Raw genomic sequence first — 25,241 nt, forward strand, 5'->3', positions numbered from 1 at the left:
CATTCTCTAGATGGTGAGCTCATTGTGGACAGGGAATAAAATGTGTCTGTTTTTGTACTGTAGTGGCCCAAGCGATTAGTACAGTGCTTTGCACACTGTAAGCACTCAATAAATATAATTGAATGATTGAATGAATTCCCTCCCCACAGCGAGTTTACATCAGAGCCTCCTCATCTGCCACCTCTCCTCCCCAAACCATTCTCCGCCTTCACTGCAATCGCTGATCTCTCATTCCTTTCCAACCGACAATTAATCAGTTGTATTTATTGAGTGCTTACTGTGTGCAGAGTACTGTACTAAGCAGTTGGGAGAGTACAACACAACAACATAGCAGACACGTTTCTTGTCCAAGGCAGTTTACAGTTTAGAGAGGGAGACAGACATTAATATAAATAAATAAATTACAGATACGTATATATTTGCTGTGGGGCTGAAGGAGGAGTTAATAAAGAGAGAAAATCAGGGTGACACAGAAGGCAATGGGAGAAGGGGAAGTGAGGGTAATAACTTAACATCCTAAATTATGACCCTACTGGGTTCCCTCTCCTTCCTACACGTAAAGGGTCATGTCCTCAACAAACCAGAGATGACACTTGTGGAAATTGGATATCTGGTTTATGGTGCTTTTCGCCGTGAAAAATGTGAAGGATGTCATTCGGGAACATCTTGCAAAAGTCCAGTGAGACCTAGACCATTTAATTTCCCTCACAGTCCCTCTGATAACACACACACACACATACACACACCCTTCCCCTCCCACCCCCGTTTCTGAACCATGGAACTTGGCAACATGAGCTGAGGTGGAGGAAGACTGAGTGAATAAGATGAAATTACTAGACATTTAGGCATCTGGTGCTTATCGGTAGTAGCTGGGGGACGATCCTTCTGAAAACTGGGCTGCTCAGTAGTAATGGCTCATGAATGACCATGCTTCTCCACGCCGCATCTGCCCCCCGACCCCGTCCCTTAGTTGCTCATTTGCTTATCATCCCCATTAAATGATAATCTCTTCCAAGCCAGGACCATGTCTTCTACTTTGATTTTCTACTCCCAAGCATCCACCAAGTGCTGGATCCAAAGTGAATCATGACTGACTGACTGACTAATGATGGTTAGCACAACCTGTTGTACAAATGGTTCTTTTCATATCTTTTTTTTTTTTTTTGCATTTGTTTGTCATCACTGCAAACAACTCAGAAACTCTGGGACACTAACTTCCTAAAGCTTAACACCTGACCAAGGTGCCATGAAAGCATTTCATTACAATTAAAACATTTTTATATTCAGTCACATTAACACGCATGTACACGCACATTCTATGACATTTTACTGAATGAATCAGGCTGGAGTAGACTGCTGATAGAGAATAACTTACAAACACCCACCTAACCGCTATTTTGGTCCTCTATTTTCACTGAGAATGCAATGTGAAAACAAGGAATGAGTGTATCATGACATTTTGATGAACATCCTATTATTCAAAGCTTTCTTAACTAGACAGTGGCTCATTACAAGTGTTAAGTTTGTTCTTCCCACTAAGAACAAATTGCTTTTCTTGGCCACTAGCAATGTAACAGGATCACTGTGAAGTAATCATGCATTTCCCTCTCACTTTATTTCACAGTTCTTCTGACTAACATCTGTGGGATTTAAATGAACACCCTAAAAAGTCTGCATCCATTTTATGTTGTCTTTTCCAGATGATAGTGACAATTTGAGATCAACGACCATGCCAATCAAATGAGTTCCATTTTTGTCGCAGTTCAAATGTGTAATGTTGCCTGACTAGAAGCTCCTGGGAAAGTGTTAATTTTCTGAGTCTCCTGTATAGCCTGAGAAACTTTTCAACCAGTTCACAGAGGCATCAACCATATCAAACAAAAGTATGACAACGTAGAGCATTTCCTTTACACTTACCAATTTATGCGTGAGATGGATGGTAATAAGAGGAGAGCCGGATAGATTTGGAGACAAATTTGGTGGAGGTTCTACTTTCAGAGAAATCAGGTAACTGGTTGCAGACATCAAGTAGTCTTTGTAATGCACTGCCTCAGCAATCCTTCAAAATAAATAACAATTATAATAATTGTGGTATTTGTTGAACTCCTAGTATGTGCCAAGCACTATATTAAGAGCTGAGGTAGATAAAAGATATTAAAGTCCCACGTGGGGCTCACACTCTAAGGATAGGGATCGAATTCCCACTTTGCAGAAGGAGGAACTGAGGCGCAGTTAAGTGGCCCTAGGTCACTTAGCAGACAAGTGGCAGAGACGGGATTAGAACCCAGGTCATGGCTCCCAGGCCTGTCCTCTTTCCTCTAGGCCCCACTGCAACTCATACAAAATGGTTACAGAGTGAGAGAAAGGGCATGCATCTAGAGCCTGTGTTTTTAATTTAGAGAAAGATATGAATATCAGCAATGCAATAACTGGATCCCATCACCCAGCCCAAGATTCTTTCACTGATGGTGAAAAATAACTATTCGTAGGAAGAGTGTGAAGGTTGCCCTTCTTGACAAGCATCCCGCTGTTTAGGGATGTTAATATCCTCACTTACGCCAGTTTCCCCAGTAATAGTTCATTTTGAACCTCTCTTCTACAAATAATTATAATAATAATTGTGGTATTAAGCTCTTGCTATGTCTCAACCACTGGTGCAAAGACACTACAATCAAATCAGACACAATCCATATCACACATGGAGTTCACAATCTCAAAGTGAGGAAGAACAGGAATTTAATCCCCATATTATAAGATGAAGAAACTGAAGCACAGAGAAGTTAAGTGATTTGCCCAAGATCACGCAGTGGGCAAGTGGCAGAGCTGAGATTAGAACCCATGCCTCCTGACTCCCAGCCCTGTACTTTTTTGACTACACCAAGCACCCCACTTGGCAATTTATTCAAACCATTCTAAAATGTATTGATTTCTACCTGAATGATTTGTGTTGATGACTTCCATTTGTACACCACCTGCTGGGTAAAGAAGTGTTTTCCTTTCTGTTTGCTTTTAAACTACCAAGTTTTAATAGCTGTCCATCATCTTAGTACTGTATGATTTGGAGAACAATTCCATTACCATGCTGTCTTCACCCTTCATGGTCTTGTATTCTTCCATACAAAAGCAGCATTGCCTAGTCAACAGAGCACAGGCCTGGAAGTCAGAAGGACCTGTGTTCTAATTCTGGCTCTGTTACTTGCCTGCGGGGTGACCTGGAGCAAGTCACTTAACTTCTCGGTGCCTCAGTTACCTCATCTGTAAAATGGGGGCTCAGACTGTGAGCCCATGTGGGACATGGTCTGTGCCCACCCTGATTATCTTGTACCTACCCCAGTGATTAGTACCGTACCTGGCACCTAGCAAGCATTTAACAAATACCATTAAATACAATGACCATTTGTGTTTTCAATCTTCCCCTTTCCAGGTTGAAAAGTCTTAACCTTTTCAGGTGATCTCCACAAAGAAGTTTCTTCAGTGCCCAGATCACCTTGGAATGGATTTCCTCCTAGGATATGTGGCCTTTAGGCAAACTGCCCTAATATATTTTTTTTCTTCCTGAAGGCCAAACCAGATAACTGTTGACTCATGTAGGACTAAGATAAGGCATTTTTCCACAGTCCAGTTGAGTTGCCAAATGGAAGAAAGCTACTTCCTATTTAATGAATCTGATCATTAGGTTGCTTTCGCTGATATCTTTGTAGACTGTTGATACAAATAAAACACTCTAACTAGGAACAGGCTTTTACAGTAAAATTTTGTTGCAAGGTTATACAGTGAAACATCACACTAACAAGTACAAATTCATTACACAAAGCCCCAGATTAAAGCTCAAGGTTTTTGAGATCACACATCCCTGTCCCTACTAAACTTGTAATGGTTTTCATATATTAAGTGAAAAGGACCTGGGCCAAAAAACACTCAGGTGGTTTCTCGGAGTTGTAAATATGAAACTTTATCAAAATTCTGCAAAGAAAAATGCCCTTTCATCCATTATTCTACTACACCAAGAAGATGTTTTCTATAAGTGAAAATTCAAAGTCCAAAACAAACTACCTAAAGGAAAATATTCAATCAATAATAATTTCTGTTCTAAATACCGGGGTAGATGCAATTTAATCAGGTTGGACACATTCCCTGTTCCACATGGGGCTCACAGCCTTAATCTCCATTTTACAGATGAGGCCATTAAGGCACAGAGAATTGAAGTGACTTGCCCAAGGTCACAGAGCAGGCGTGTGTCTCATTCAGGTTTAGAAACTAGGTCCTTCTGACTCCCAGCCTCTACTCTTTCCACTAAGCCAAGCTGTTTCTGTATTATTATATTGTGAGAAATAGCATGACCTAGTGGAAAGAGTACTATGCATCAAGCACTATTCTAAGCACCGGGGTACATACAAATTAATCAGGTTGGACACAGTCCTTGTCCCACATGAGGTTCACGGTCTAAGTGAAAAATTTAAAGGAAACTGATGTACAGAGAAGTTGTGATCTGCACTTGGATCTGTTACCTTGGAGCATTTAATATTCATCTCACCCTCAGCCTCTCAGGACTTAGGTACATATCTAAAAGTTATATATTATAACTTATTTATGTATATTAACATCTGTTTCTCCCTCTAGACTGTAGGCTCATTGTGGACAGGGAACACATCTGCTAACTCTGCTCTATTTTACTCTCCCAAGGGCTTAGTACAGTGCCCTGCACATGGTAAGTGCTCAATAAATACTACTGATCAAATGATAGATTGATCTGCCCAAAGTCACACAGCAGGCAGCTGGCCGAGTTGGGATTAGAACCCAGGTCTTCTGATTCCCAGATCCATGCTCTTTCCACTAGGCCAAGAGCACACACTCTGATCAGAGGACTGTACTAAGCACTTGGGAGAGACAGAGATAAACTAGAGATAGTAGACACAATACCTGCCCTCAAGGAGCTTACCATCTGGGGGGAGAAAGACAATAAAATAAAATACAGTAAAGGACAAGAAGAACTACAAGGCTACCTGAATTATATTGTTCCCAGCAAGTCAATTGCTTCATTATTTTTACAGTATAATTAAACCTCTTTTAAGAACTACTCTCAGCTCTGAAAAGAACTATACTAAGATCGCTCAAAGGAAATGAAAAAAGAAAACATGTCACCAGTAAAATACCCCTAAGGATACTGCAATACAAAGCTGCGTCTAAGTATTTATAGAGTTCATAATGAAAAAAAAACCCCTCTACCTTCTGAAGTGCTTTTGATTTTTAGGGACATCAGAATTAATAAGCAGGGTGACATTGCAATCCACTGTGGCTGTCATGCTTTTTTTTAAATCCACCAAGTTAAAAGATATTTTTAGCTCAGTAGAACTGACAGTTAATTGAATTCTTTTATAAAATCAGGTGGATTGGTTTGTCATAATCATGAACAACAAACAGCTTGGCTTGGTCTCCCTGTTAATATTGCAGACTTCAGTGAAAGATGAATGTTAACAATTATAATACTCATTATTAGTTGAGCAGTCTGGAAATGTAATTCCAAGGATCCCAAGGGAGTGAGAAACTTTGGACAGTGGAAATGCATGTAGAGGGCCAATCCTCTTGAAAGGTATTTACTTGATTTCTCAAGGAGCATTAGGAAGGCTCTAGAAATAGAAAACACTTCCTGATAATAAACAAGCTTACTTGATAGTAAACAACCTTACCATTTGGCTTTAAGGCACTCTCTCCCTCCTACCTAACCTCACTGATATACTGCAATGCAACCCACATACACTGCTTCTCTAATGCCAATCTATCCTCTGTTCTTCAATTTCTCTGCCAACGCTCGCCCATGTTCTCTCTCCCTCAGGCCTGGAATTCCCTCTCTCTCTGATAGCTGACAGTCCACTCCTCTCCTCACCTTCAAAAGCCTCCTAAAATCACACCTCCTCCAAAAGACATTGCCAGACTAAGCCTTTATTTCCCCTGTCCACCTTCCCCTCTGTCTCAACTATACACTTGGCTGTGAACCCCTTGAGCACTTCGTGACAAACCCCAGTCCCTCAGCATTTCTACTCATGTAAATATTCTTATAATCAACTATTTCCCTATCCATAGTCCATTTTAATGTCTTTCTCATCCTATAGATTACAGACTCTGTGGGCAGGCATCTATGGGTAGATCACAGGATCTACCAACTCTGTTGTATTGTGCTTTTCCAAACACTGGGTTCAGTGATCTGCACAGAACAGGCATTCAATAAATGCCACTGATTGATCTGTGGTTTTGACATGCATTCCTGTGTATGCCACTCTTCTAAAAAAAAGTAAAGATATAACACAGAAAGAATACAGTCATGGAACTGCAGGAATATTCACGGACACTTTTTCAAGAAAAGTGAACAATGACTAGCCAGCGTTTTTGCAAATAACATGTTCTCTTGGCCGATTTAGAAATGGTCTCTCTCCTCTCTGTTTCTTTCTCTCTCCCTCTCAGCCTCCTCCTCTGCCCACTTCTCCCTCTCTTTCAGTGTTCTATACCTTGGCCCTTATGTGTCACCTCTGCACCAGGGCTTCTTTCCAAAAATGATGATAAAATTAAGTTTCCAGGCTGGGAGTTAAATGAACACCTCTGACATGAGCTCAGATATAGGAGCCAGATTTTCATATTGAGTGTGGTGGAGAGAAGGGACAAGGATTTTAATGGGTACGAGGCCTTGGAAGGGATAGGCTTCCAGGAGCTAATATGCCAGAAACCAACCATTTTGGATTGTTTCAATCCTAATTGGAAATTCTAAGGTCTTGACTGAGCCCTGGGATAAGCAAAGTTGGGAGACCAGTTCAACCAGCTCTGTGTGTGTGTGTGTGTGTGTGTGTGTACGCCAGACTTTGTGGGATTGGGGGGTGGGGGGTGGGAATGGGGCTATTGCCCTCCATTCACCCATGGAGCGGGCACCTTTGAGCACAGTATAGGATGGGGTTTTCATTTTCTCCCCTTGGACTGAGAGATTATTGCATTAGCTTTGTTAACCTCTTCCCCCCCCCCCACCCACACACACACACACTGCTCCCCTTCCTCTCAGTAAAGCACTTTTTTTTGTTGTTTTGGCGATTTCCATGAAGCATTTTGGAAACTAAATACCTCAGTCCTAGACAGAGCTGCTCCTGCCAGGAGGGAAGAAAAAAATGAAGTGTTCCAGCTAAATGAATGACTGTGATTCTAACGTTGGCCAGGAAAGTACCCAGAAGTGAGACTGATGGCTGGGATCCTCATCTTCCTGATCTTTGCTCTGGGCATGTTTGCCCATGCCTCAGAATCGGTCGATGATGACCCAGCATCAAGTAGAAACTCCTCTGTGATGCCAGTCTACTCAATGGGTTTTTTTCTTGTCTGTCTTGCCATGGGCTCATAGCTCATGACTTCCTTTCTGCCTGGGATTCCCTCCCCCTTCACATCCAACAACCACTGCACTCCCCGTCTCCAGAGCCCTTCTAAAATCACAACTTCTCTAGGTTTTCCCTTCTTAATCTCCCATCTCCTCACCCTATTTTCCACTTTACTGCCACTTAAACGCTTTCATATCACCTATGCCCCGAAGTCTCCACCTTCTAAGCACAGGAGAGGACGAGGTGGCCGAGTGGTTAAGGCGATGGGCTGCTAATCCACTGTGCTCTGCACGTGTGGGTTCGAATCCCATCCTCGTCGGAAGAGCTCATTTTTAGAGAAGCAGCGTGGCTTAGTGGAAAGAGCACGGGCTTTGGAGTCAGAGGTCATGAGTTTGAATCCCAGCTCTGCCACTTGTCAGCTGTGTGACTATGGGCAAGTCACTTAAGTTCTCTGTGCCTCAGTTACCTCATCTGTAAAATGGGGATGAAGACTGTGAGCCCCACGTGGGACAACCTGATTCCCCTATGTCTACCCAATGCTTAGAACAGTGCTCGGCACATAGTAAGCTCTTAACAAATACCATCATTATTATTATTATTATTTAGCACTGTGGAAAGGAGGGGATGGGTCAAGTACCTATCTTTAAACTCTGTCACTTTACCGTATCTATAATTTATTTTAGTGTCTGTCTTCCTGGCTAGATTGTAAACTCCTTGAGAGCAGGGATTGCATCTACTAATCCTATTGTACTCTCCCAAGCTCTTAATATAGTACTTTGCAAAAATTAAAAGCTCTATAAATACTATGGATCAATTTAGTTTCTCAAGTCCCAAGTAATGTTCTCACTCTAGTCCTTCAGATGTAACCAAGAGTTCAGTCAGACCATGGGCAGGGAGAGTGAATGAAGAGCTGTCTGAGAAAATGATGATTTTAGTTTTCAGGAATTCATTCTCTCAGTTTCTAAAATTAGTCCTTTGCTACTCTTGCACCAAGATGTCAAAGTAGCAGGCATCGTCTCACTGAATGAGGCTAAACCTTTGGTGTTTGCCTTAATAAGCAATTCGTAACATCCTAGATGCCATTTCCACATACCTAAACGATACCTCCTATTTCTTCATATTAGCAAGAAATGTTGCAGGCCAGTGACAGCCCTCCTCACCCTTTCAACTATCTCATGCTGATCTCTTCTTGCAGGAGGGGCCCAGGTCCAAGCTTGCATATAAATATTAAGATGAAAGATGAATAATTTAGGGTGATTCTACTTTTGCTTCGTTGCAGGAAAAAGTAGACTTAATTTCATTTTCTCTACAGACACTTAAATTCAGCAATAAATTATTTAGACTTGCTTGTAAGCAAAACATAACGATTTACACATAAGGCCTTGCAAACATTAAGAGGAGTTGGATCTGAGCAGGTTCCTGTGTGAATTACTCGTTTCTCCTTCGCCTCTATCAGCAATGTCTTTGACACTAATAAATGCACAAAAATAAGGCCATCATTGTCATCATCAATTAATATTTGAGCATTCACTGGAACGAGCACTGCTGTAGGTCTTTAGATTCAGTTAAGTGTCACAAAGTTTCAGCGATAAGAGAATGGATTTGCTATCTAATGACCCTTGTAATAAAAATAAAGAGGCCACGCTGGCATTTGTAAGTATAAAATGAACCATCATTAGGAATATAAAAGATGACCTGCACCAAACCAAGAAAGGCACTACTTGACTATGCTATTTTGAGAGAGGTTGAAGTCAAAAATGGAAAGAAATCGAACAAGGTGGAGAATCAAAGGATGTTGCACAGGATGGAAAAGAATAGATATCTTTGTACGCTTTTATGGTACTTGTTAAGTGCTTACTGTGTGTCAAGCATTGTTCTAAGTGCTGGGGTGGATACAATTTAATCAGGTCAGACACAGTGCCTGTCCTGGGGATCACAGTCTAAGAAGCAGCATGGCGTAGTGGATAGAGCTTGGGCTTGGGAGTCAGAAGGTCATGGGTTCTAATTCTGCCTCTGCTACTTGTCTGCTCTGTGACCTTGGGCAAGTCACTTCACTTCTCTATGCTTCAGTTACCTCATCTGTAAAATGGGAATTGAGACTGTGAACCCCATGATGGACAGGGACTGTGTCCAACCCGATTTGCTTGTATCCACCCCAGTGTTTAGTACAGTGCCTAGCAAATAGTAAGCACTTAACAAATACCATAATTATCATTATTATCAGGAGGAAGAGCAAGTATAACCATTTTACAGTTGAAGAATCTGAGACAGAAAGAAGTGAAATGACTTATCCAAAGTCATATGGCAGGCTAGTGGTGGAGCCAGAATAAGAACCCAGGTCTTCAGACTCCCAGGCTTGTGTTTTCTCCACTAAACCATATTACTTCTTTCAGGGCTCTTAGTTCCAGTGGGCAAGAACATGACAAGGCAACAGATTTGACAGGTAGATTAAATTCCCTCTAGTCATACGCTCCTTGTGAGAAGGAAACCTGATAAAAAGCTCTGTTACACTTTTACATGCACTTAGTACAGCACTCTGCACAGAGTAAGTGCTCAAAAACTACCATGGAGTGATTGAGTGTATGAGTCATGATATAAGCAATGAGAAAGGGGATAGATAAAGGTTATTGAAGGAAATATTGCCAGTTGCAGCGAGAGCTTTATTTTCCTTAAATTGTTTCTCTGCCATTTATTTTTCTAAAGTGTATGTGAGCCGGTGAGTTGCTGATGAAGGGAAAATGCCATTTTACTAAAAGACTTACTTTGTGCTCGTCGGTCTGATGTTGTTGAAGTAATAGTGCACCCTGTGGTAGAGAAGGCCAACAATGGTCGTCCAAGCTGTGAGGAGGGAAAAGTTTGCAGAGATGTTAATCTTTGAAGAAACTGCCAGGAGAAATCTTCATCTCTCATTACAACTGGATGATACTGTACTTGTTCATTCAAATGGACAACTTGCCAGAGCTTCACACACCATTCAGATGACAGATGACAAGGAACAATAAGAGTGAGAATCAAATCAGGCCACTGGGCCACGGTTAAGAATCGGTGCTGTCTAGAAGGCTGAAAGTAGGCTCTGAGTGATGAGTCAGGGATAAATTCAACCGTTAAATGAATCACACATCTGTGGCAGGGGATCAGATGGGTCAACTTTTTAATAAGAGTACGGTGGTGAAACAGAGACCGGAATTTTAGAAAGGGAGATTAAAGGGTTTAGAAAGCTACTAAGCTTCTAATAGGCTGAAAGCCACCATTTTGGATCTTTTCAGCCCTGACTGCAAACTCTCCCATCTTGTCAGAGATCTGGATGAATAAGTCACGTATCCCGCTCAAGAAGTCACAAGGGCCACTTCCTCCATGGAGTGGACAATTATGCCAGGGGTTTAGTATCAAGGAGGAAGTCCAATATTTTCAATGTGCTCCCTGGCAACCTGTAGCCTTCATTCAACACACAGCCTGAAAAAAGCTCATGAAATTGAGGTGTTTTGGTTTCTATTGTTTGTTTGCTATCTGTATATGGAGTGTTTCTGCTTCTTTAGCATTGGAGTAAGAACAGATGTCTGTTTTATAAGTAGTGGTAATCATGCAGATGTTTTTTACAGCCTTGTCTGTTAGATCCCATTTATATATGTCAGCCTTTCAAGCTTGGAAGTAATACATTCTGAGGTTAATTCATTCAAGGTGTTTGGCCTAGACCACTTGGCAGGTTTTGCCCTTGATTAGTTTTTCTAATTTTTTAGTCCATCTTGGATTTGTTCTAAACATTTGAAATTGGTTTAAATGTGGACAGTTACAGGTTCATGGGAAGCAGCATGGCCTAGTGGAAAGATTTTGGGCGGGGGTGCCAGAGGGCCTGGGTTCTAATCCCAATTCTGTGATGTATCTTCCGTGTGACCTTGGGCAAGTCACTTGCCTTCTCTGTGCCTCAGTTTCTTCAACTTTAAAATGGGGATTCCATACTTGTTCTCCCTCCTACTTAGACTGTGAGCCCCCTGTGGGTCATCATCCATTCATTCATTCAATCATATTTACTGAGCGCTTACTGTGTGCAGCACACTGTCCTAAGCACTTGGAAAGTACAATTCAGCAATAAAGAGAGACAATCCCTACCCACAGTGGGCTTACAGTATAAAAGGGGTAGACAGACATCAAAACAAGTAAACAGGCATCAATATAAATAAATGGAATTATATATACCTACATACATAAAGGGTTGTGGGGCAGGGAGAGGGGGAAGAGCAAAGGGAGTGAGTTGAGGTGATGTGGAAGGCAGGGGGAGCAGAGGAAAAGGGGGGCTTAGTCTGGGAAGGCTTCTAGGAGAAGGTGAGCCTTCAGTAGGGGCTTGAAAGGGGGGGAAGAGTGACTGGTGGATTTGAGGAGGGAGGGTGTTTCAGGCCAGAGGTAGGAGGTGGGACAGGGACAGGTGAGAATGAGGTACATTGAGAAGGTTAGGACCAGACAAGTGGAGTGTGCAGGCTGGGTTGCAGAAGAAGAGAAGGGAGGTGAAGTAAGAAGGGTTTGAAGGTGACGGAGAGCTTTGAAGCCAATAGGCGTCTTTGTCTGATATGGAGGTCGATAGGTAACCACTGGAGAATTTTGAGGATGGGGGTGACATGCCCTGAACGTTTCTGTAGAACATGATTGTGAGATGGTGTCTGACCCGATTGATTAGTATCTACCCCAGGGCTTAGAACAGTGCTTGTCACCGTTGTTGTTAAGTGCTTAACAAATACCATCATCGTCATCGTCGTCATTAATCCTGAATGTGGGATCGGGTCCTGGAAAAAGCCCCAGCAGACTGAGACAAGCTAGAAGAGGCCCCAGGACAAACTGAAACCTTCCACAAACTATAACTGGCATTTGCAAAGCCTATTTCCTTTCTATCTTAGGTTCTCAAGCTTTTCAGCGTATGCAGCAAGAGTGTAGACCTGAATCCCCTACCAGTTCAGGGAAACTAAACTATCATAATTAATCAGGCAGACAGCATTTGGTGAAAAAATGTTGCCAGAACTGTTTCACTTTGGTCAGTTCACCTCGTAGCTCAATGAATCATCACAGAAGGATACGAGGTACATTGTGGGCATATTTGTTACTCAGTCACAAAAAAGACTTCAGAGAATGTGCTACACATGGCTCAGTGGAAGGAGCCAGGCTTGGGAGTCAGAGGTCATGGGTTCTAATCCTGGCTCCGTCGCTTGTCAGCTCTGTGACCTTGGGCAAGTCATTTAACTTCTCTTTGCCTCAGTTACCTCATCTGTAAAATGGGGATGAAGACTGTGAGCTCCACATGGGACAATCTGATTACTTTGTACCTACCGCAGCGCTTAGACCAGTGTTTGGCACATAGTAAGCACTTAACAAATACCAACATCATTATTATTATTATGTTTCTTTCACTCCATTTGTTCAAGACTTTTATCTGCTGTGCAACCTTGGGCAAATCACTTAATGTTTCTGTGTCTCAGTTACCTCATCTGTTAAATGGGCATTAATATTGTGAGCCCCATCTAGGACATGGACTTTCTCCAACCTGAATAGCTATCCCTGCACTTAGTTCAGTGGCTGGTACATGGTAAGCCCTTAAATGCCATTTTTAAAAAGCACTCAAATGGCAAACACTGTACTAAGCATTAGAGTTGAAACAAAATAATCACATCAGGGTCCCAGTCCCATATGGGGCTCAAAATCTGAGACAGTGCAGCCGGAGTTGAAGTGAACTCAATTTTTCAATAGAAAACGGGGATGATGTTCACTTAGAACAGTACTTGACACATAGTAAGCAATGACCATGATCGTAATGATAACTGGGTTCCAAGCCAAGAGTGAAGGCTGGGCTGGAGGAGGAGAGTAGTGAGGGGAGATAAGAGGGGGCAAAGGGATTGAGGACTCTGTTTACTTTTCTACTGTGCTCTCCCAGCCACGTAGTCCAGTGCTCTGGGTTCAGTAAATGCTCAGTGAGTATGATTGACTGACTTTAAAGGTGGCCATGGAGTGGTGTGGGTGGGGAGCTAAATTCCAGAAAGTTGTAGTCCTCTGGCTCACTGAGTGGCGCTGGACACCTTCAGGTGCCTGGGGCCTTGGGACCAGCTGGACCTGCTCTGCAGAGGTCAACCCCCTGCCTCTGAGCAGGAAGACTCCCTTCCCCTAGCTCAGACAGCTTGGTGGTCTCCAGGGAAGAAACCTCCACATCCTCCCTGGCTCTCTAAGCCAGGCAGTTGGGAAGTGTTTCCTTTGGTCTAATCTTCTCCCCCTCCTGCTGCTGCTCCTCCATCTTCTGCCTCTTTCTCCCCCCCATTTTCCTCCTCTTCCTTCCCCTCCTTCTTCTCCTCCTCCCCCTTCCTAATCTCAGCTCTGCCAGTTGCCTGCTGTGTGACCTCTGGCAAGTCAATTCACTTCTCGGTGCCTCAGTTACCTCATCTGTAAAATAAGGATTGAGATTGTGAACCCCACGTGGGACAAAGACTGTGTCCAACCCAATTTGCTTGTATCCACCCCAGCACTTAGTAGACTGTGAGCCCGTCATTGGGCAGGGATTGCCTCTATCTTTTGCCAAATTGTACGTTCCAAGGGCTTAGTACAGTGCTCTGCACATAGTAAGCTCTCAATAAATACTACTGAATTAATGAAAGGGCCTGGCACAAAGTAAGTGCTTTAACAAATACCACAATTATTATTACTAAGTCTCTCTAGGTGAGCCAAGCCTACCCAGGACCTGCTGAGCCATTTCTGTTTGAAAATACACAATTTTGAGAACTTCCTAAAGTCTAAGACAATAAAAGAGAACCTGGTTCTCTAGACTGTAATCTTGTTGTGGGCAAAGCATGTGTCCATTTTATTATAACTCTCCCAAGATCTTAGTACAGTGCTCTGCACACACTAAGGGCTCCATAAATACCACTGACTATTATAGCAACGACAGCAGCACATGCAATCTGTGAGACAGCCTCACTCTGCAAACCCCAGCTGAGTCAACTGTAGGTGTGATCTATTGCACTCAATATGAGACAATCACATTTAGCTCAGCTTCTAGGTGTCTCTGCTAAACTTTGCATGAGGGCAGTGTTCCACTGAAGCTTTTATTTTGTTTTATGGGCTTTGTTAAATGCTTACTACACGTCAGGCCCTGTACTAAGTGTGGGGGTAGATAAAGTTTATTTATTTATTTATAATAATAATAGTTATGGTATTTTTTAAGCAATTACCATGTGCCAAGCACTGTTCTAAGTGGTGGGGAAGATAGAAGGTTATCAGGTTTTCCCAGACGGGGCTCACAGTCTTAATCCCCATTTTACAGAGGAGGTAACTGAGGCACAGAGAAGTTAAATGACTTGCCCAAAGTCACACAGCTGACAAGTAGCAGAGCCAAGATTAGAACCCACGACCTCTGACTCCCAAGCCCAGGCTCTTTCCACTAAGCCACGCTGCTTCTCTATTCATATTAATGCCTGCCTCCCCCTTTGGATTGTAAAGTCGTTATGGGCAGGGAACGTGTTTGCTACTTCTGTTGTATTGTACTCTCCCAAGTGCTTAACACAGAACTCTGCACATAGTAAGTGCTCAATAAATATGATTGATTGATTGATAAAGCTTGAGGGAATAGAGTAGAATCAAATTTATTAAATTCCCCAAATCCTAGGCAGCAACTTTCCATGACCCCACTAGTGCCAAATAGGGTATTTACATGCCAATTGGTCTGTGTGATTTTTTAGTATAAAAAATTGCTGTTCTGCAACTATAGAGAAAGAAGCCATATCAAGGGCTCACACACCAATAGTAATAATAATAATATGTGTTAGGTGCTTAATTAGGTTCCAACCACTGTACTAAGCCCTGGGGTAGAGAGAAGACAAACAGGTAGGACGCAGTCCCTGTAGCACATGAGACTCAGAGTGTGAGAGGGAGGGAGAACAAGTATTTAATCCCCATTCTGCGGTTAAGAAACTTTTTTTTTAAATAGTATTTGTTAAGCACTTACTATGTGCCAGGTACCATGCTAAGCGCTGGAGAAGATAGCTAAGCAGGTTGGGTACAGTCCATGTCCCACATAGGGCTCACAGCCTCAATCTTCATTTTACAGATGAGGTTGCTGAGGCATGGAGAAGTGAAGTGACTTGCACAAGTTCACCTAGCAGACAAGCGACCAAGGCAGGATTAGAACCCAGATCCTTTAATTCACAGGCCTGTGCTCTTTCCACTAGACTACACTGCTTCTCAAGACACAGACACAGAAACTGAGACGGCAAGTTGAATGACTTTCCCAAGGTGACACGGCAGGTCGGTGTCAGAGCCAGAGTTAGAATTCAGGTATACTGACTCCCGGGCCCAGGGTTTTTCCATGAGGCCACTCCGCTCGTTGAAAAAAGGCTATGTTCATTTTATGCTTAGACGTATTTTTAGAAAGAGGATTTTGAACAGTGATGGCAGGGGGAAGGAATGCTAACGGCCTGTTTGTGCTAAATCTACTGATTAGTGTGGTAGGCCAGGGTTAGAGTTGAAAGCCAGAGGGAAGGAGAGACAGCTCAACCAAGATCCTACAGTCTTCAGCGCAGTGTTGTATTTGCAGGAGCTGCTGTCCCACTCTTGGATCATAGCTGTAAACACCTGTACTTACCTTTACCTTGAAAAGCCTCCAGGGGAATTTCAATGTAACTCTGTCCCTGAGATGGAAAGCGGTAGTGAGGAAAACTCATCTTCTCAGGAGGCGCTTTGACCAGTGAATAATCTGAAGAGCAAGGGAAATTTTAAAGAGGGAGAAAAATCAATATCCCTTACAACCTGACCCAATGTAAACTGGAGTTTCTCTTTCCACAGCTACTGTAAATCTGGATGGCAAAGCCCAGCTGTTTTAAGGCAAATAAAATGAGCCCCCTGTAGAGTATAATTACCTTTCAAAAATTATTCCTTCGAGGAAAAAGAATGAGCCGTGGAAAGGTGCTGGGTATCACAGACATCTGCTGAACTAAACCAAATGTGGAGTCCAGACTGCAAAGTCTGATGGGAGCTTTGCATTTTGAAATAATTGCAATCCGAAGGGTACTCCACGTTCTATATCTGGGAGGTGGGGGGATTGGTAGAACACGGCAGCGTTTCTCTTTATGGTTCGATGTACCCTGTAAATCTCAATCGATACTCTACTGATCAACCAGGAATTCGTAGCAGCTGCTCACTTTTGTCCTCTAATGGGACCCAGAATACGAAAAGGGAAAAGTGATAAGTGACACAGCCTAGTGCAGATGGAGCCACCCATTGCATAAACATATTGATTTGGAAATATTCAGAGGACGACTACCATGGCAACTGAGTTACAAGACATTTAGTCTCATATTGCGTTGCTTAGATTTTGCAGTCAAAAGACGTTTTAGACACTGACACGCTACACTGATAGCGATTTTTAAGGTTGGAAAGATAGTAGGGTATCTGATGGTGTGAGACATAAGGTTATTTTCAATGGGCAAATTTCTCCTAATAACTGTAGTGCTTGGTATAAAACAGACACCTTGAGGCAGCCACGCTCGGGCACTATTTTATTCTCTCTTTCTGAGTTAAGAATATTGCTGCAGTTAAATCTTTTCAGCTTCAAAGTAGAAATAAAAGATTCACACAGGTCTGATCATGCATCATTGACTTAAACACTCCACTCTACATCAATTTACATGTGTTTTCCCCAAATGTAATTTTACAGAAGCTTAAAGAGGCTAAAAAAAGGTGGATTGCATTTTTTTTCTTAACTAGCTGGGTAATCTTAAGGGGATGAACACAATTGACAAAATGTGATTCCTCAACCATTCTAATTTCCTGTCTCTTCTGCCTCCTGAGTACCCCAATCCCAGATGAAGTGTAAAGAGCTCTTTACATTATTATCCCCGGGCTGTAGTACATCCAGGCTCTTAAATGCTGCCCTTGAACTCTACCTGCTACTGTAGAAGATCCCTCAATGGAAACAAATTCAGTGTTTGCTTTCAGATTGTAAGATATATGCCCCATCACCGCGTCAATTGTTTCAATCAAACTGATCACCACAGAGGTTTGCTGGAAAAGAGGAAAGGATAATATTAATCAAACTCTGATCCAATGAACTTTCAGCTGCTGAGCTTATTGCTCAAGCATGTTTCAGTTATTTGCTGCAAAATTTCCCCAGAGAACACTTTGTATTTGGGAGGTGTGGTTTCCCCGGGAAGTAATATACTAAATGACTTTGAAAGCCAACTGCAGCCCTGCTTCAAAGGTTAGTGAAATTGACTATCCCCAAGCCCTCCCACCTTCATTCAGCGTGGCTCCGTGGAAAGAGCACGGGCTTGGAGTCAGAGGTCATAGGTTCGAATCCCTGCTCTGCCACTTGTCAGCTGTGTGAATGTGGGCAAGTCACTTAACTTCTCCATGCCTCAGTTCCCTCATCTGTCATATGGGGATTAAGACTGTGATCCTCACATGGGACAACCTGATTACCCTGTATCTACCCCAGCGCTTAGAACAGTGCTCTGCACATAGTAAGCACTTGACAAATACCAACATTATTATTATTATTATTCATTGAACCTGCTGGACTCTTTCCTAATCTAAAGGTTCCCTTACATCTGCCCAGTCCAAATGAACTAGGTTATCCTGCCCATTTGCCCAAATGGAACAAAAAAGTAGGCAAATTTTAGTCCATCGCAGATGGATTCCATTAGACTCAGCGGACTGGGGCGCATGCAAGCTTTCTTGACTGATTTACAATTGCTGAACTTTAATAATCGTGAAATTCTTGCTCGGTAATGACTGATTTAAACATTCTTTCTAAATGAAGAAATCAAGGAGATCCTAGGGTGTGAGCCGGAAGATTTTTGTCAGCATGTATAATCTGTTACAAAGCAATTGTTAAAATTGTATATTTAAACAATATCGAAAACTCATTTTTCCTTTTGGAAATCCTGGCAATGTCTCTCACATACTGATTAAAAAGTCTCCCAAATGTGAAACCTTTCCTCATGGACTCTAATTGGTTATGCTTTGGGCAAGGAATATTTCATCTGAAATCCATCACTTTACAAACTTTGGGAGGGACTCCTGAAGTCTTTTGCCAACATAAAACTCTGGGATCTCTAAACCCAAAAAATGAATTCTGACACTGTTGAAAATATGAAATCAAGACTCTCAACCTGATTTGACACAAATGTTTACTTCTTAAAGAACGTAGATTTCTTCATAATTTCAGAACATCTACTAGCAGTGCCTGAAACAGAAAGCGTCTGTGGGCTGATTAGAATAATCAAACAATGGTAGTGAGTGCTTCCTCTGTGTCAAGCACTGTACTAACTACCTGATAAATGCCACAAGCGGACAGTCTAGTGAATAGCTCTCCTTTGGGTCAGTCAAAATCCCAATTTTGATTGGGGGATCTTTGAGTAACTTAATATGCTGACAACCAAAATTCTCTCCTCAAGAGTTGAGGATTCCAGCTCCTTTTTTTTTCCACCAAAGGTACCACTCAAAAATAGTCTCCCCAGACAACTTAGAGAGAAAATGGACACAAAGACTAAACCACTGATCAGTCCTTAGGCAGGCCCTTCTAGCCAGAAATAGGACACAGGCCCCTATTGCTTCTTTTGGTACTAATGTGAGATTATTAAATTCCCCAATCTTACAGTAGGCATGGCCACCCCCAAACAAAATATGTTGACAATTTTCTTTACTCTTACCTCAGTTACATCAACCCAATTGGGTAGCAGAAGAACTTCTACAGTTTTGAAGAAAGTCTAGAGAAAGGTAGTAACATAAATCTTAGTCAATCATGGCCACAAACTCATTCCTTAACTCCCACTCTCTCCTAGACCCCCTCCAATCTGGCTTCCGTCCCCTCCACTCTACCGAGACTGCTCTCTCTAAGGTCACCCGTGACCTCCTTCTTCCCAAATCCAATGGCTCCTACTCCATTCTGATCCTCCTTGACCTCTCTGCTGCCTTTGACACTGTCGACCATCCCCTCCTCCTCCATACCTTATCTCACCTTGGCTTCACGGACTCTGTCCTCTCCTGGTTCTCCTCTTACCTCTCTGGCCGGTCATTCTCGGTCTCCTTCACTGGCGCCTCCTCCCCCTCCCATCCTTTAACTGTTGGAGTTCCTCAAGGGTCAGTTCTCGGCCCTCTTCTGTTCTCCATTTACACTCACTCCCTCGGTGAACTCATTCGCTCTCACGGCTTTGACTACCATCTCTACGCAGATGACACGCAGATCTACATCTCCGCCCCTGTCCTCTCCCCCTCCCTTCAGGCTCGCATCACCTCCCGCCTCTGGGACGTCTCCACCTGGATGTCGGCCCGCCACCTAAAACTCAACATGAGCAAGACTGAGCTCCTCATCTTCCCTCCCAAACCCGGTCCTCTCCCAGACTTCCCTATCACCGTGGATGTCATGACCATCCTTCCCGTCTCTCGGGCCCGCGATCTCGGTGTCATCCTTGACTCGTCTCTCTCGTTCACCCCACGCATCCTATCCGTTACCGAGACCTGCCGGTTTCACCTCTACAATATCGCCAAGATCCGCCCTTTCCTCTCCACCCAAACGGCTACCTTACTGCTACGGGCTCTCGTTATATCCCGGCTAGACTACCGTGTCAGCCTTCTCTCTGACCTCCCTTCCTCCTCTCTCGCCCCGCTCCGGTCTATTCTTCACTCCGCTGCCCGGCTCATCTTCCTGCAGAAACGATCTGGGCCTGTCACTCCCCTTCTTAAAAACCTCCAGTGGTTGCCTATCAACCTCCGCTCCAAACAAAAACTCCTCACTCTAGGCTTCAAGACTCTACATCACCTTGCCCCTTCCTATCTCTCCTCCCTTCTGTCTTTCTACCGCCCACCCCGCACCCTCCGCTCCTCCGCCGCCCACCTCCTCACCGTCCCTCGGTCTCACCTATCCGGCCATCGACCCCCGGGCCACGTCCTCCCGCGGTCCCGGAACGCCCTCCCTCCTCACCTCTGCCAAACTGATTCTCTTCCCCTCTTCAAAACCCTACTTAAAACTCACCTCCTCCAAGAGGCCTTCCCAGACTGAGCTCCTCTTCTCCCTCTACTCCCTCTACCACCCCCCTCACCCCTCCGCAGCTTAACCCTCTTTTCCCCCCATTTCCCTCTGCTCCTCCCCCTCTCCCTTCCCATCCCCTCAGCACTGTACTCGTCTGCTCAACTGTATATATTTTCATTACCCTATTTATTTTGTTAATGAAATGTACATCGCCTCGATTCTATTTAGTCGCCATTGTTTTTACGAGATGTTCTTCCCCTCGACTCTATTTATTGCCATTGTTCTTGTCTGTCCGTCTCCCCCAATTAGACTGTAAGCCCGTCAAAGGGCAGGGACTGTCTCTATCTGTTGCCGACTTGTTCATTCCAAGTGCTTAGTACAGTGCTCTGCACATAGTAAGCGCTCAATAAATACTATTGAATGAATAATAATAGTGCTATTCACCGGTGTGTTAAGAACTGAAATAAAATGCACAGGTGAGAATTAGTCCCTAGTCTTCAAGGGGCTCACAATTCATTCATTCATTCAATCAATTATATTTATTGAGTGCTTACTGTGTGCAACGCACTGTACTGAGCACTTGGGAGAGTACAATGTAACAACAGACACATTCCTGCCTACAATGAGCTCACAGTCTAGTCTAAGGTAGGAGGGTTGGTGATAGGGACAAAAGGAAAGATGAAGGGCTATTGATCCACCGGTGATTTTGTTTCAAATCTAGCTTTTCCAGAACTGAGTTCACCACAAGGGCAGATAAAACAACTCCAGCATAATGACCCAAAGAGAATACTCAATCAAGGCTATTTCACAAGAACAATAATAATAATACTTATGGTACTTGTTAAGTGTTTACTATGTGCCAAGCACTGTTCTAAGCACTAGAGCAAATACAAGTTAACAAAGTTGGATACTGTCCCTGTCCCACATGGGACTTACACTCTTAATCCCCATTTTAGACATGAGGGAACTGACTCCCAGACAAATTAAGTGACTTGTCCAAGGTCACAAAGCAGGCATGTGGCAGAGCCAGGATTAGAACCCTGGTCCTTCTGATTTTAGTATAGTGCTTTGCATATAGTAAAAGCACAGGCAAGGGAATCAGAGGACCTGGTTTCTATTCCAGGATCCACCACTTGCCTGCTGTGTGAGCTCGGGCAAATCACTTAATTTTTCTCTGTCTCAGTTTACTCATCTGTAACATGGGGATTCAATACCTGTTCTCTCTCCTACTTAGACTGGGAGCCCCGTGTGGGACAGGGACTGACCTGCTTACACTGCATCAACTCCAGTGCTTCTCATATAGTAAGTGTTTAATTAATAGTCAGTCAATCAGTTGCATCCCAGAAACTCCCACTGCAGGGATGGATAGGTCTAGCAGAGGCTCTGTTTGGCAGAGTTCAGCCCATGGTGCAAGAATCATTGATTTTGTTTTGTCGTTGGTTGATTGTTTGGGTCTTTGGCATTTGGTTCGTGTTTGCTTGTTCATGTTCATCCCCTCTCTCTACGTTTTGCCTGTTGGCTGAGCTGCCAGATCTTTCTGGCAGAGTTTTGGGATGTTTCCCCATTATGCCGAGCTTATGAAATTGATGGTTTTAATTTGCTGCAATTAAACATCTAGCTGCCTCTGCTGCTACATTATTAGGTGGGAGACGGATTCTTCTAATTTGGAATAAATAAACAAAACAAGGCTGGGTTTGGAGCTTCGCTTTGGAGCCATGCTTTCTTGCAATCTCACCCAGGAATGACTGAGCTCAGCCCCCTCTGATATTCATGGGCTGCAGTTCAGGGTCTTTTGGGGGGGATGTCATATATTACAAACACATCTTTTGAAAAGGAGTTTATCCTTCTAAAGATGGAACTATTTTTGCAGTTCATTAAGGGAACACCTCATTCCCCTTCGAGAAGCAGTGTGGCTTAGCGGATAGAGCACAGGCCTGGGAGTCAGAAGGACCTAGGTTCTAATCCCGTCTCCACCGGATTTCTGCTGCATGACCTTGGGCAAGTCACTTAACTTCTCTGGGTCTCAGTTACCTCATGAGCCCAGGGGGGGACAGGGATTGTAACTTGTATCTGCCCCAGTGCTTAGAACAGTACTTAGCACATGATAAGTGCTTAACAGGTACCATAATTTTTAACATAAAGAAAGCAGAGTGGTAAAGCAGAAGCCCATAGACAAAATTTTCATCTATTTAAATAGGAGACTTATGCTTTAAGAGCCCTATTAGAGCTAGACCCAGATTTTTTTAAAGATGCACAGATGTTGCCTTTAGATAATATCCCATTTCCTGATATAATTGCCCCACCTTTTCCCTTAATTTTTGCAACTCCCCCCCTCCCCCAGCAGAGGAGGGGCTATTATGCTGTTAGTTCAGTATAGCAAACAGGAGAGCAGCAGAAAAAAGAGAAGAAAATAGGGAAGCAGGAGGAGGAAGGCAAGGAAGGGGGCACTTGAAACTGTATCTCTTCTGCACAGCTTCCAACTGTGGCATGCAATAAGCACTTGGCAAATTAACTGTCTCGATGCCACTGTATTGTGGCTAGCCTCACCCTTCTCCTCCTCATACTTTGGCTTTTGGCAGCCTTAATGAACAGTTAACTACCTCTAAGTGTTCTATGGGGTTTTTACCTTTCTCCTGCTATCAGTAAATTGATCACAGGTATTTACTGAGTACTTAATGGATGCAGAGCACTGTAGGAAGTGTTTTAGAGTGTTCAGTAGACTATGAGCCCCATGTGGGATAGGAGCTTTGTCCGACGATATTGTCTTGTATCTATTCTAGCGTTTAGTACAATGCCTGGCACATAGTAAATGCTTAACAAGTACCACAATCATTATTATTATTAGATAAGATGGCATGCAGTTATGGCACAGAACAATTAAGTGGTACAAAAATCAGGATGGAGCAATTGTGTGAATAAGTACGTATGTGTTACATTAGTCCACATGTGCTGTAACTAAAAATATCTATGCAGTTCCTCCAAAGTTCATTCATTCATCCACTCATATTTATTGAGCATTTACTCTATGCAGAGCACTGTACGAAGTGCTTGGAAGAGTACAATAAAACAATAAACAGATGCACTCCTTGCCCATAAGTTGATTTTGGAAGTCTATCATGGTTTGCCCTTCCATTCAGAGAGTTGTCCCGTTCCTCTCTCAGTGCCGAGGATTTCTAGTCTAATAATTTCTGTTCACAGGTTACCGCTTGACAAAGAGCTAAACACATATTGCTTTCCCCCCAAGAAAGCAGCAAAAATGACAACACTTCGCAGGTATCATGCACTTTTACACACAAAGAATTCCTTTTCAAGAAATGGAGAAATTAACCTTAATACTTTTTTAACATTCACATTCCTGACACTTTCTGAAAGGATAGTCTATCTCAACCTTTCCTGCAAAACAAGACAATCAAGATGGAAGGGCTGTTGAACATGAAAAATGCCATTTCTAGGTCCATTCATTGTGTTATTTCTTACAATGGCACCAAAGGATGCTGGCAGTGGTGAAGGTGGAAAAAGTTCTAATCAGAATATGGGCAACACCCCTACCTCTCTTCCGGTGCCCCATAACGAGTAAGCTTGGTGATGAGGAAGGCAGGACTTGGAAGGGGTGATGGCCATAATGGTGAGGAAGCAATTTTCTGCGGGGTGGGAAAGAGTGACCCCCGCCCCAGCCATTGAAGAAGACATGATTAATAATAATAATGATGATGATAACAATTGTAATCACGGTCATTTGTTATGGACTTACCCTGTGCCAAGCATTGTGCTAGATGTAAGGTCGATTGGACTCACTCCCTGTCCCATACGGGGCTCACAGCCTAAGGGGGATGGAAAGCAAGTATGGAATCTGGAAAGCAGGTATGGAATCTGCATTTTACAGATAAAGAAACCGGGGCTCAGAGAAGTTGAGTTGGCCATGGACATAAAGCAGGCAAATGGTGGAGGCGGGACGAGCACCCAGGTTTCCTGACTGTCAGTTCTGGGTTCTTTACATTCGGTCACTGATCTTTCCAGTGACTGACTGACTGAGTCAAATGGGAGAGGTGGGGCTACCATTTCTGGCAACCAAAGAGGAGCAGCTAATTGAGGCTGGGGGCAAGGCTGAGCATCATATCTCATGAGGGACAGGGGTTGTTCAGTTACCTCCACCACCCCCGTCAACTCAGAAGGCCCATTCTTGTACCGGAGCTAAACTCTCACCGGTTCTGGCTTACTTCCAGCACTGGATGCTGGGAGCAACAGTGTCATGGGACCCCTTTCTGACATTCATCCTCATGGTTAGAGATGAAGCCGCTAATATTTCCAACTTTAAAAAAACATTAATTACTCTAATTACTGTGCCTAAAATACCTCAAAATATTTCTAGCTGTTCAAAGTCCTCCTAATGAGGTTGCATGATTAAAATTACCTTTTATATTCCTCTGGAGTCTTTCTTTAATTATGCAGGTAATTAATACCCAATGAAAGCAGACTGTGTATAAACAGTCACTGATTCCAGATCTGAGAAATGATGCTGCAAACAGAAATTCCACTAAACATTCCAGGCCTTGGTCCTCAGAGCGTCATGCTCAGAGGGGGAAGATGACTGAGGCTGGGAAATGTGCCCCCGATTATCTCCCTGTCCACTTCCTGAAAACTGCTGCTTTGCCTATCTGCTGTTGTCTGTCCAAAACTTGTGAGAAAATATCTAAATAAGCACCTCCACCATAATTCAGGGAGATGACTGAGGTCTGCTCCCATTTGGGCCTTGTGTTGATGGAAACCACTGAGAAAGGGCTTTTTAAACTAAGGGGAAAAAACCAACAAAAAATAACATAAAAACATCCACCAAATGATCTGCATGATTTATTCCCCACACATTCCTTGCTTCTGTCAAGTTTCAGAGACCGGAATTC

The 25,241-nt window shown here is 43.2% G+C and overlaps 1 protein-coding gene and 1 non-coding gene across 3 annotated transcripts in view; one reads left to right on the forward strand and one right to left on the reverse strand.

The window, feature by feature from the left end:
* The window catches only part of ADGRD1 (adhesion G protein-coupled receptor D1), a 367,284-nt gene that overhangs the window by 292,269 nt on the left and 49,774 nt on the right, over window positions 1-25,241 (reverse strand). For both annotated transcript variants that reach the window (XM_029058449.2, XM_029058448.2), the window contains 5 exons: window positions 19,025-19,081; window positions 17,258-17,375; window positions 15,958-16,068; window positions 10,112-10,187; window positions 1,918-2,059 (listed from right to left, as the gene is read on the reverse strand). In XM_029058449.2, coding sequence (XP_028914282.1) covers window positions 1,918-2,059; window positions 10,112-10,187; window positions 15,958-16,068; window positions 17,258-17,375; window positions 19,025-19,081 — 504 coding nt within the window. The remainder of the gene's footprint in view (window positions 1-1,917; window positions 2,060-10,111; window positions 10,188-15,957; window positions 16,069-17,257; window positions 17,376-19,024; window positions 19,082-25,241) is intronic.
* TRNAS-GCU lies at window positions 7,587-7,668 on the forward strand. Its single transcript has one exon. It is a non-coding gene; the product is annotated as a tRNA-Ser (tRNA).

This window comes from Ornithorhynchus anatinus, chromosome 2 (assembly GCF_004115215.2).
Source record: "Ornithorhynchus anatinus isolate Pmale09 chromosome 2, mOrnAna1.pri.v4, whole genome shotgun sequence".
NCBI classification, from domain to species: Eukaryota; Metazoa; Chordata; class Mammalia; order Monotremata; family Ornithorhynchidae; genus Ornithorhynchus; species Ornithorhynchus anatinus.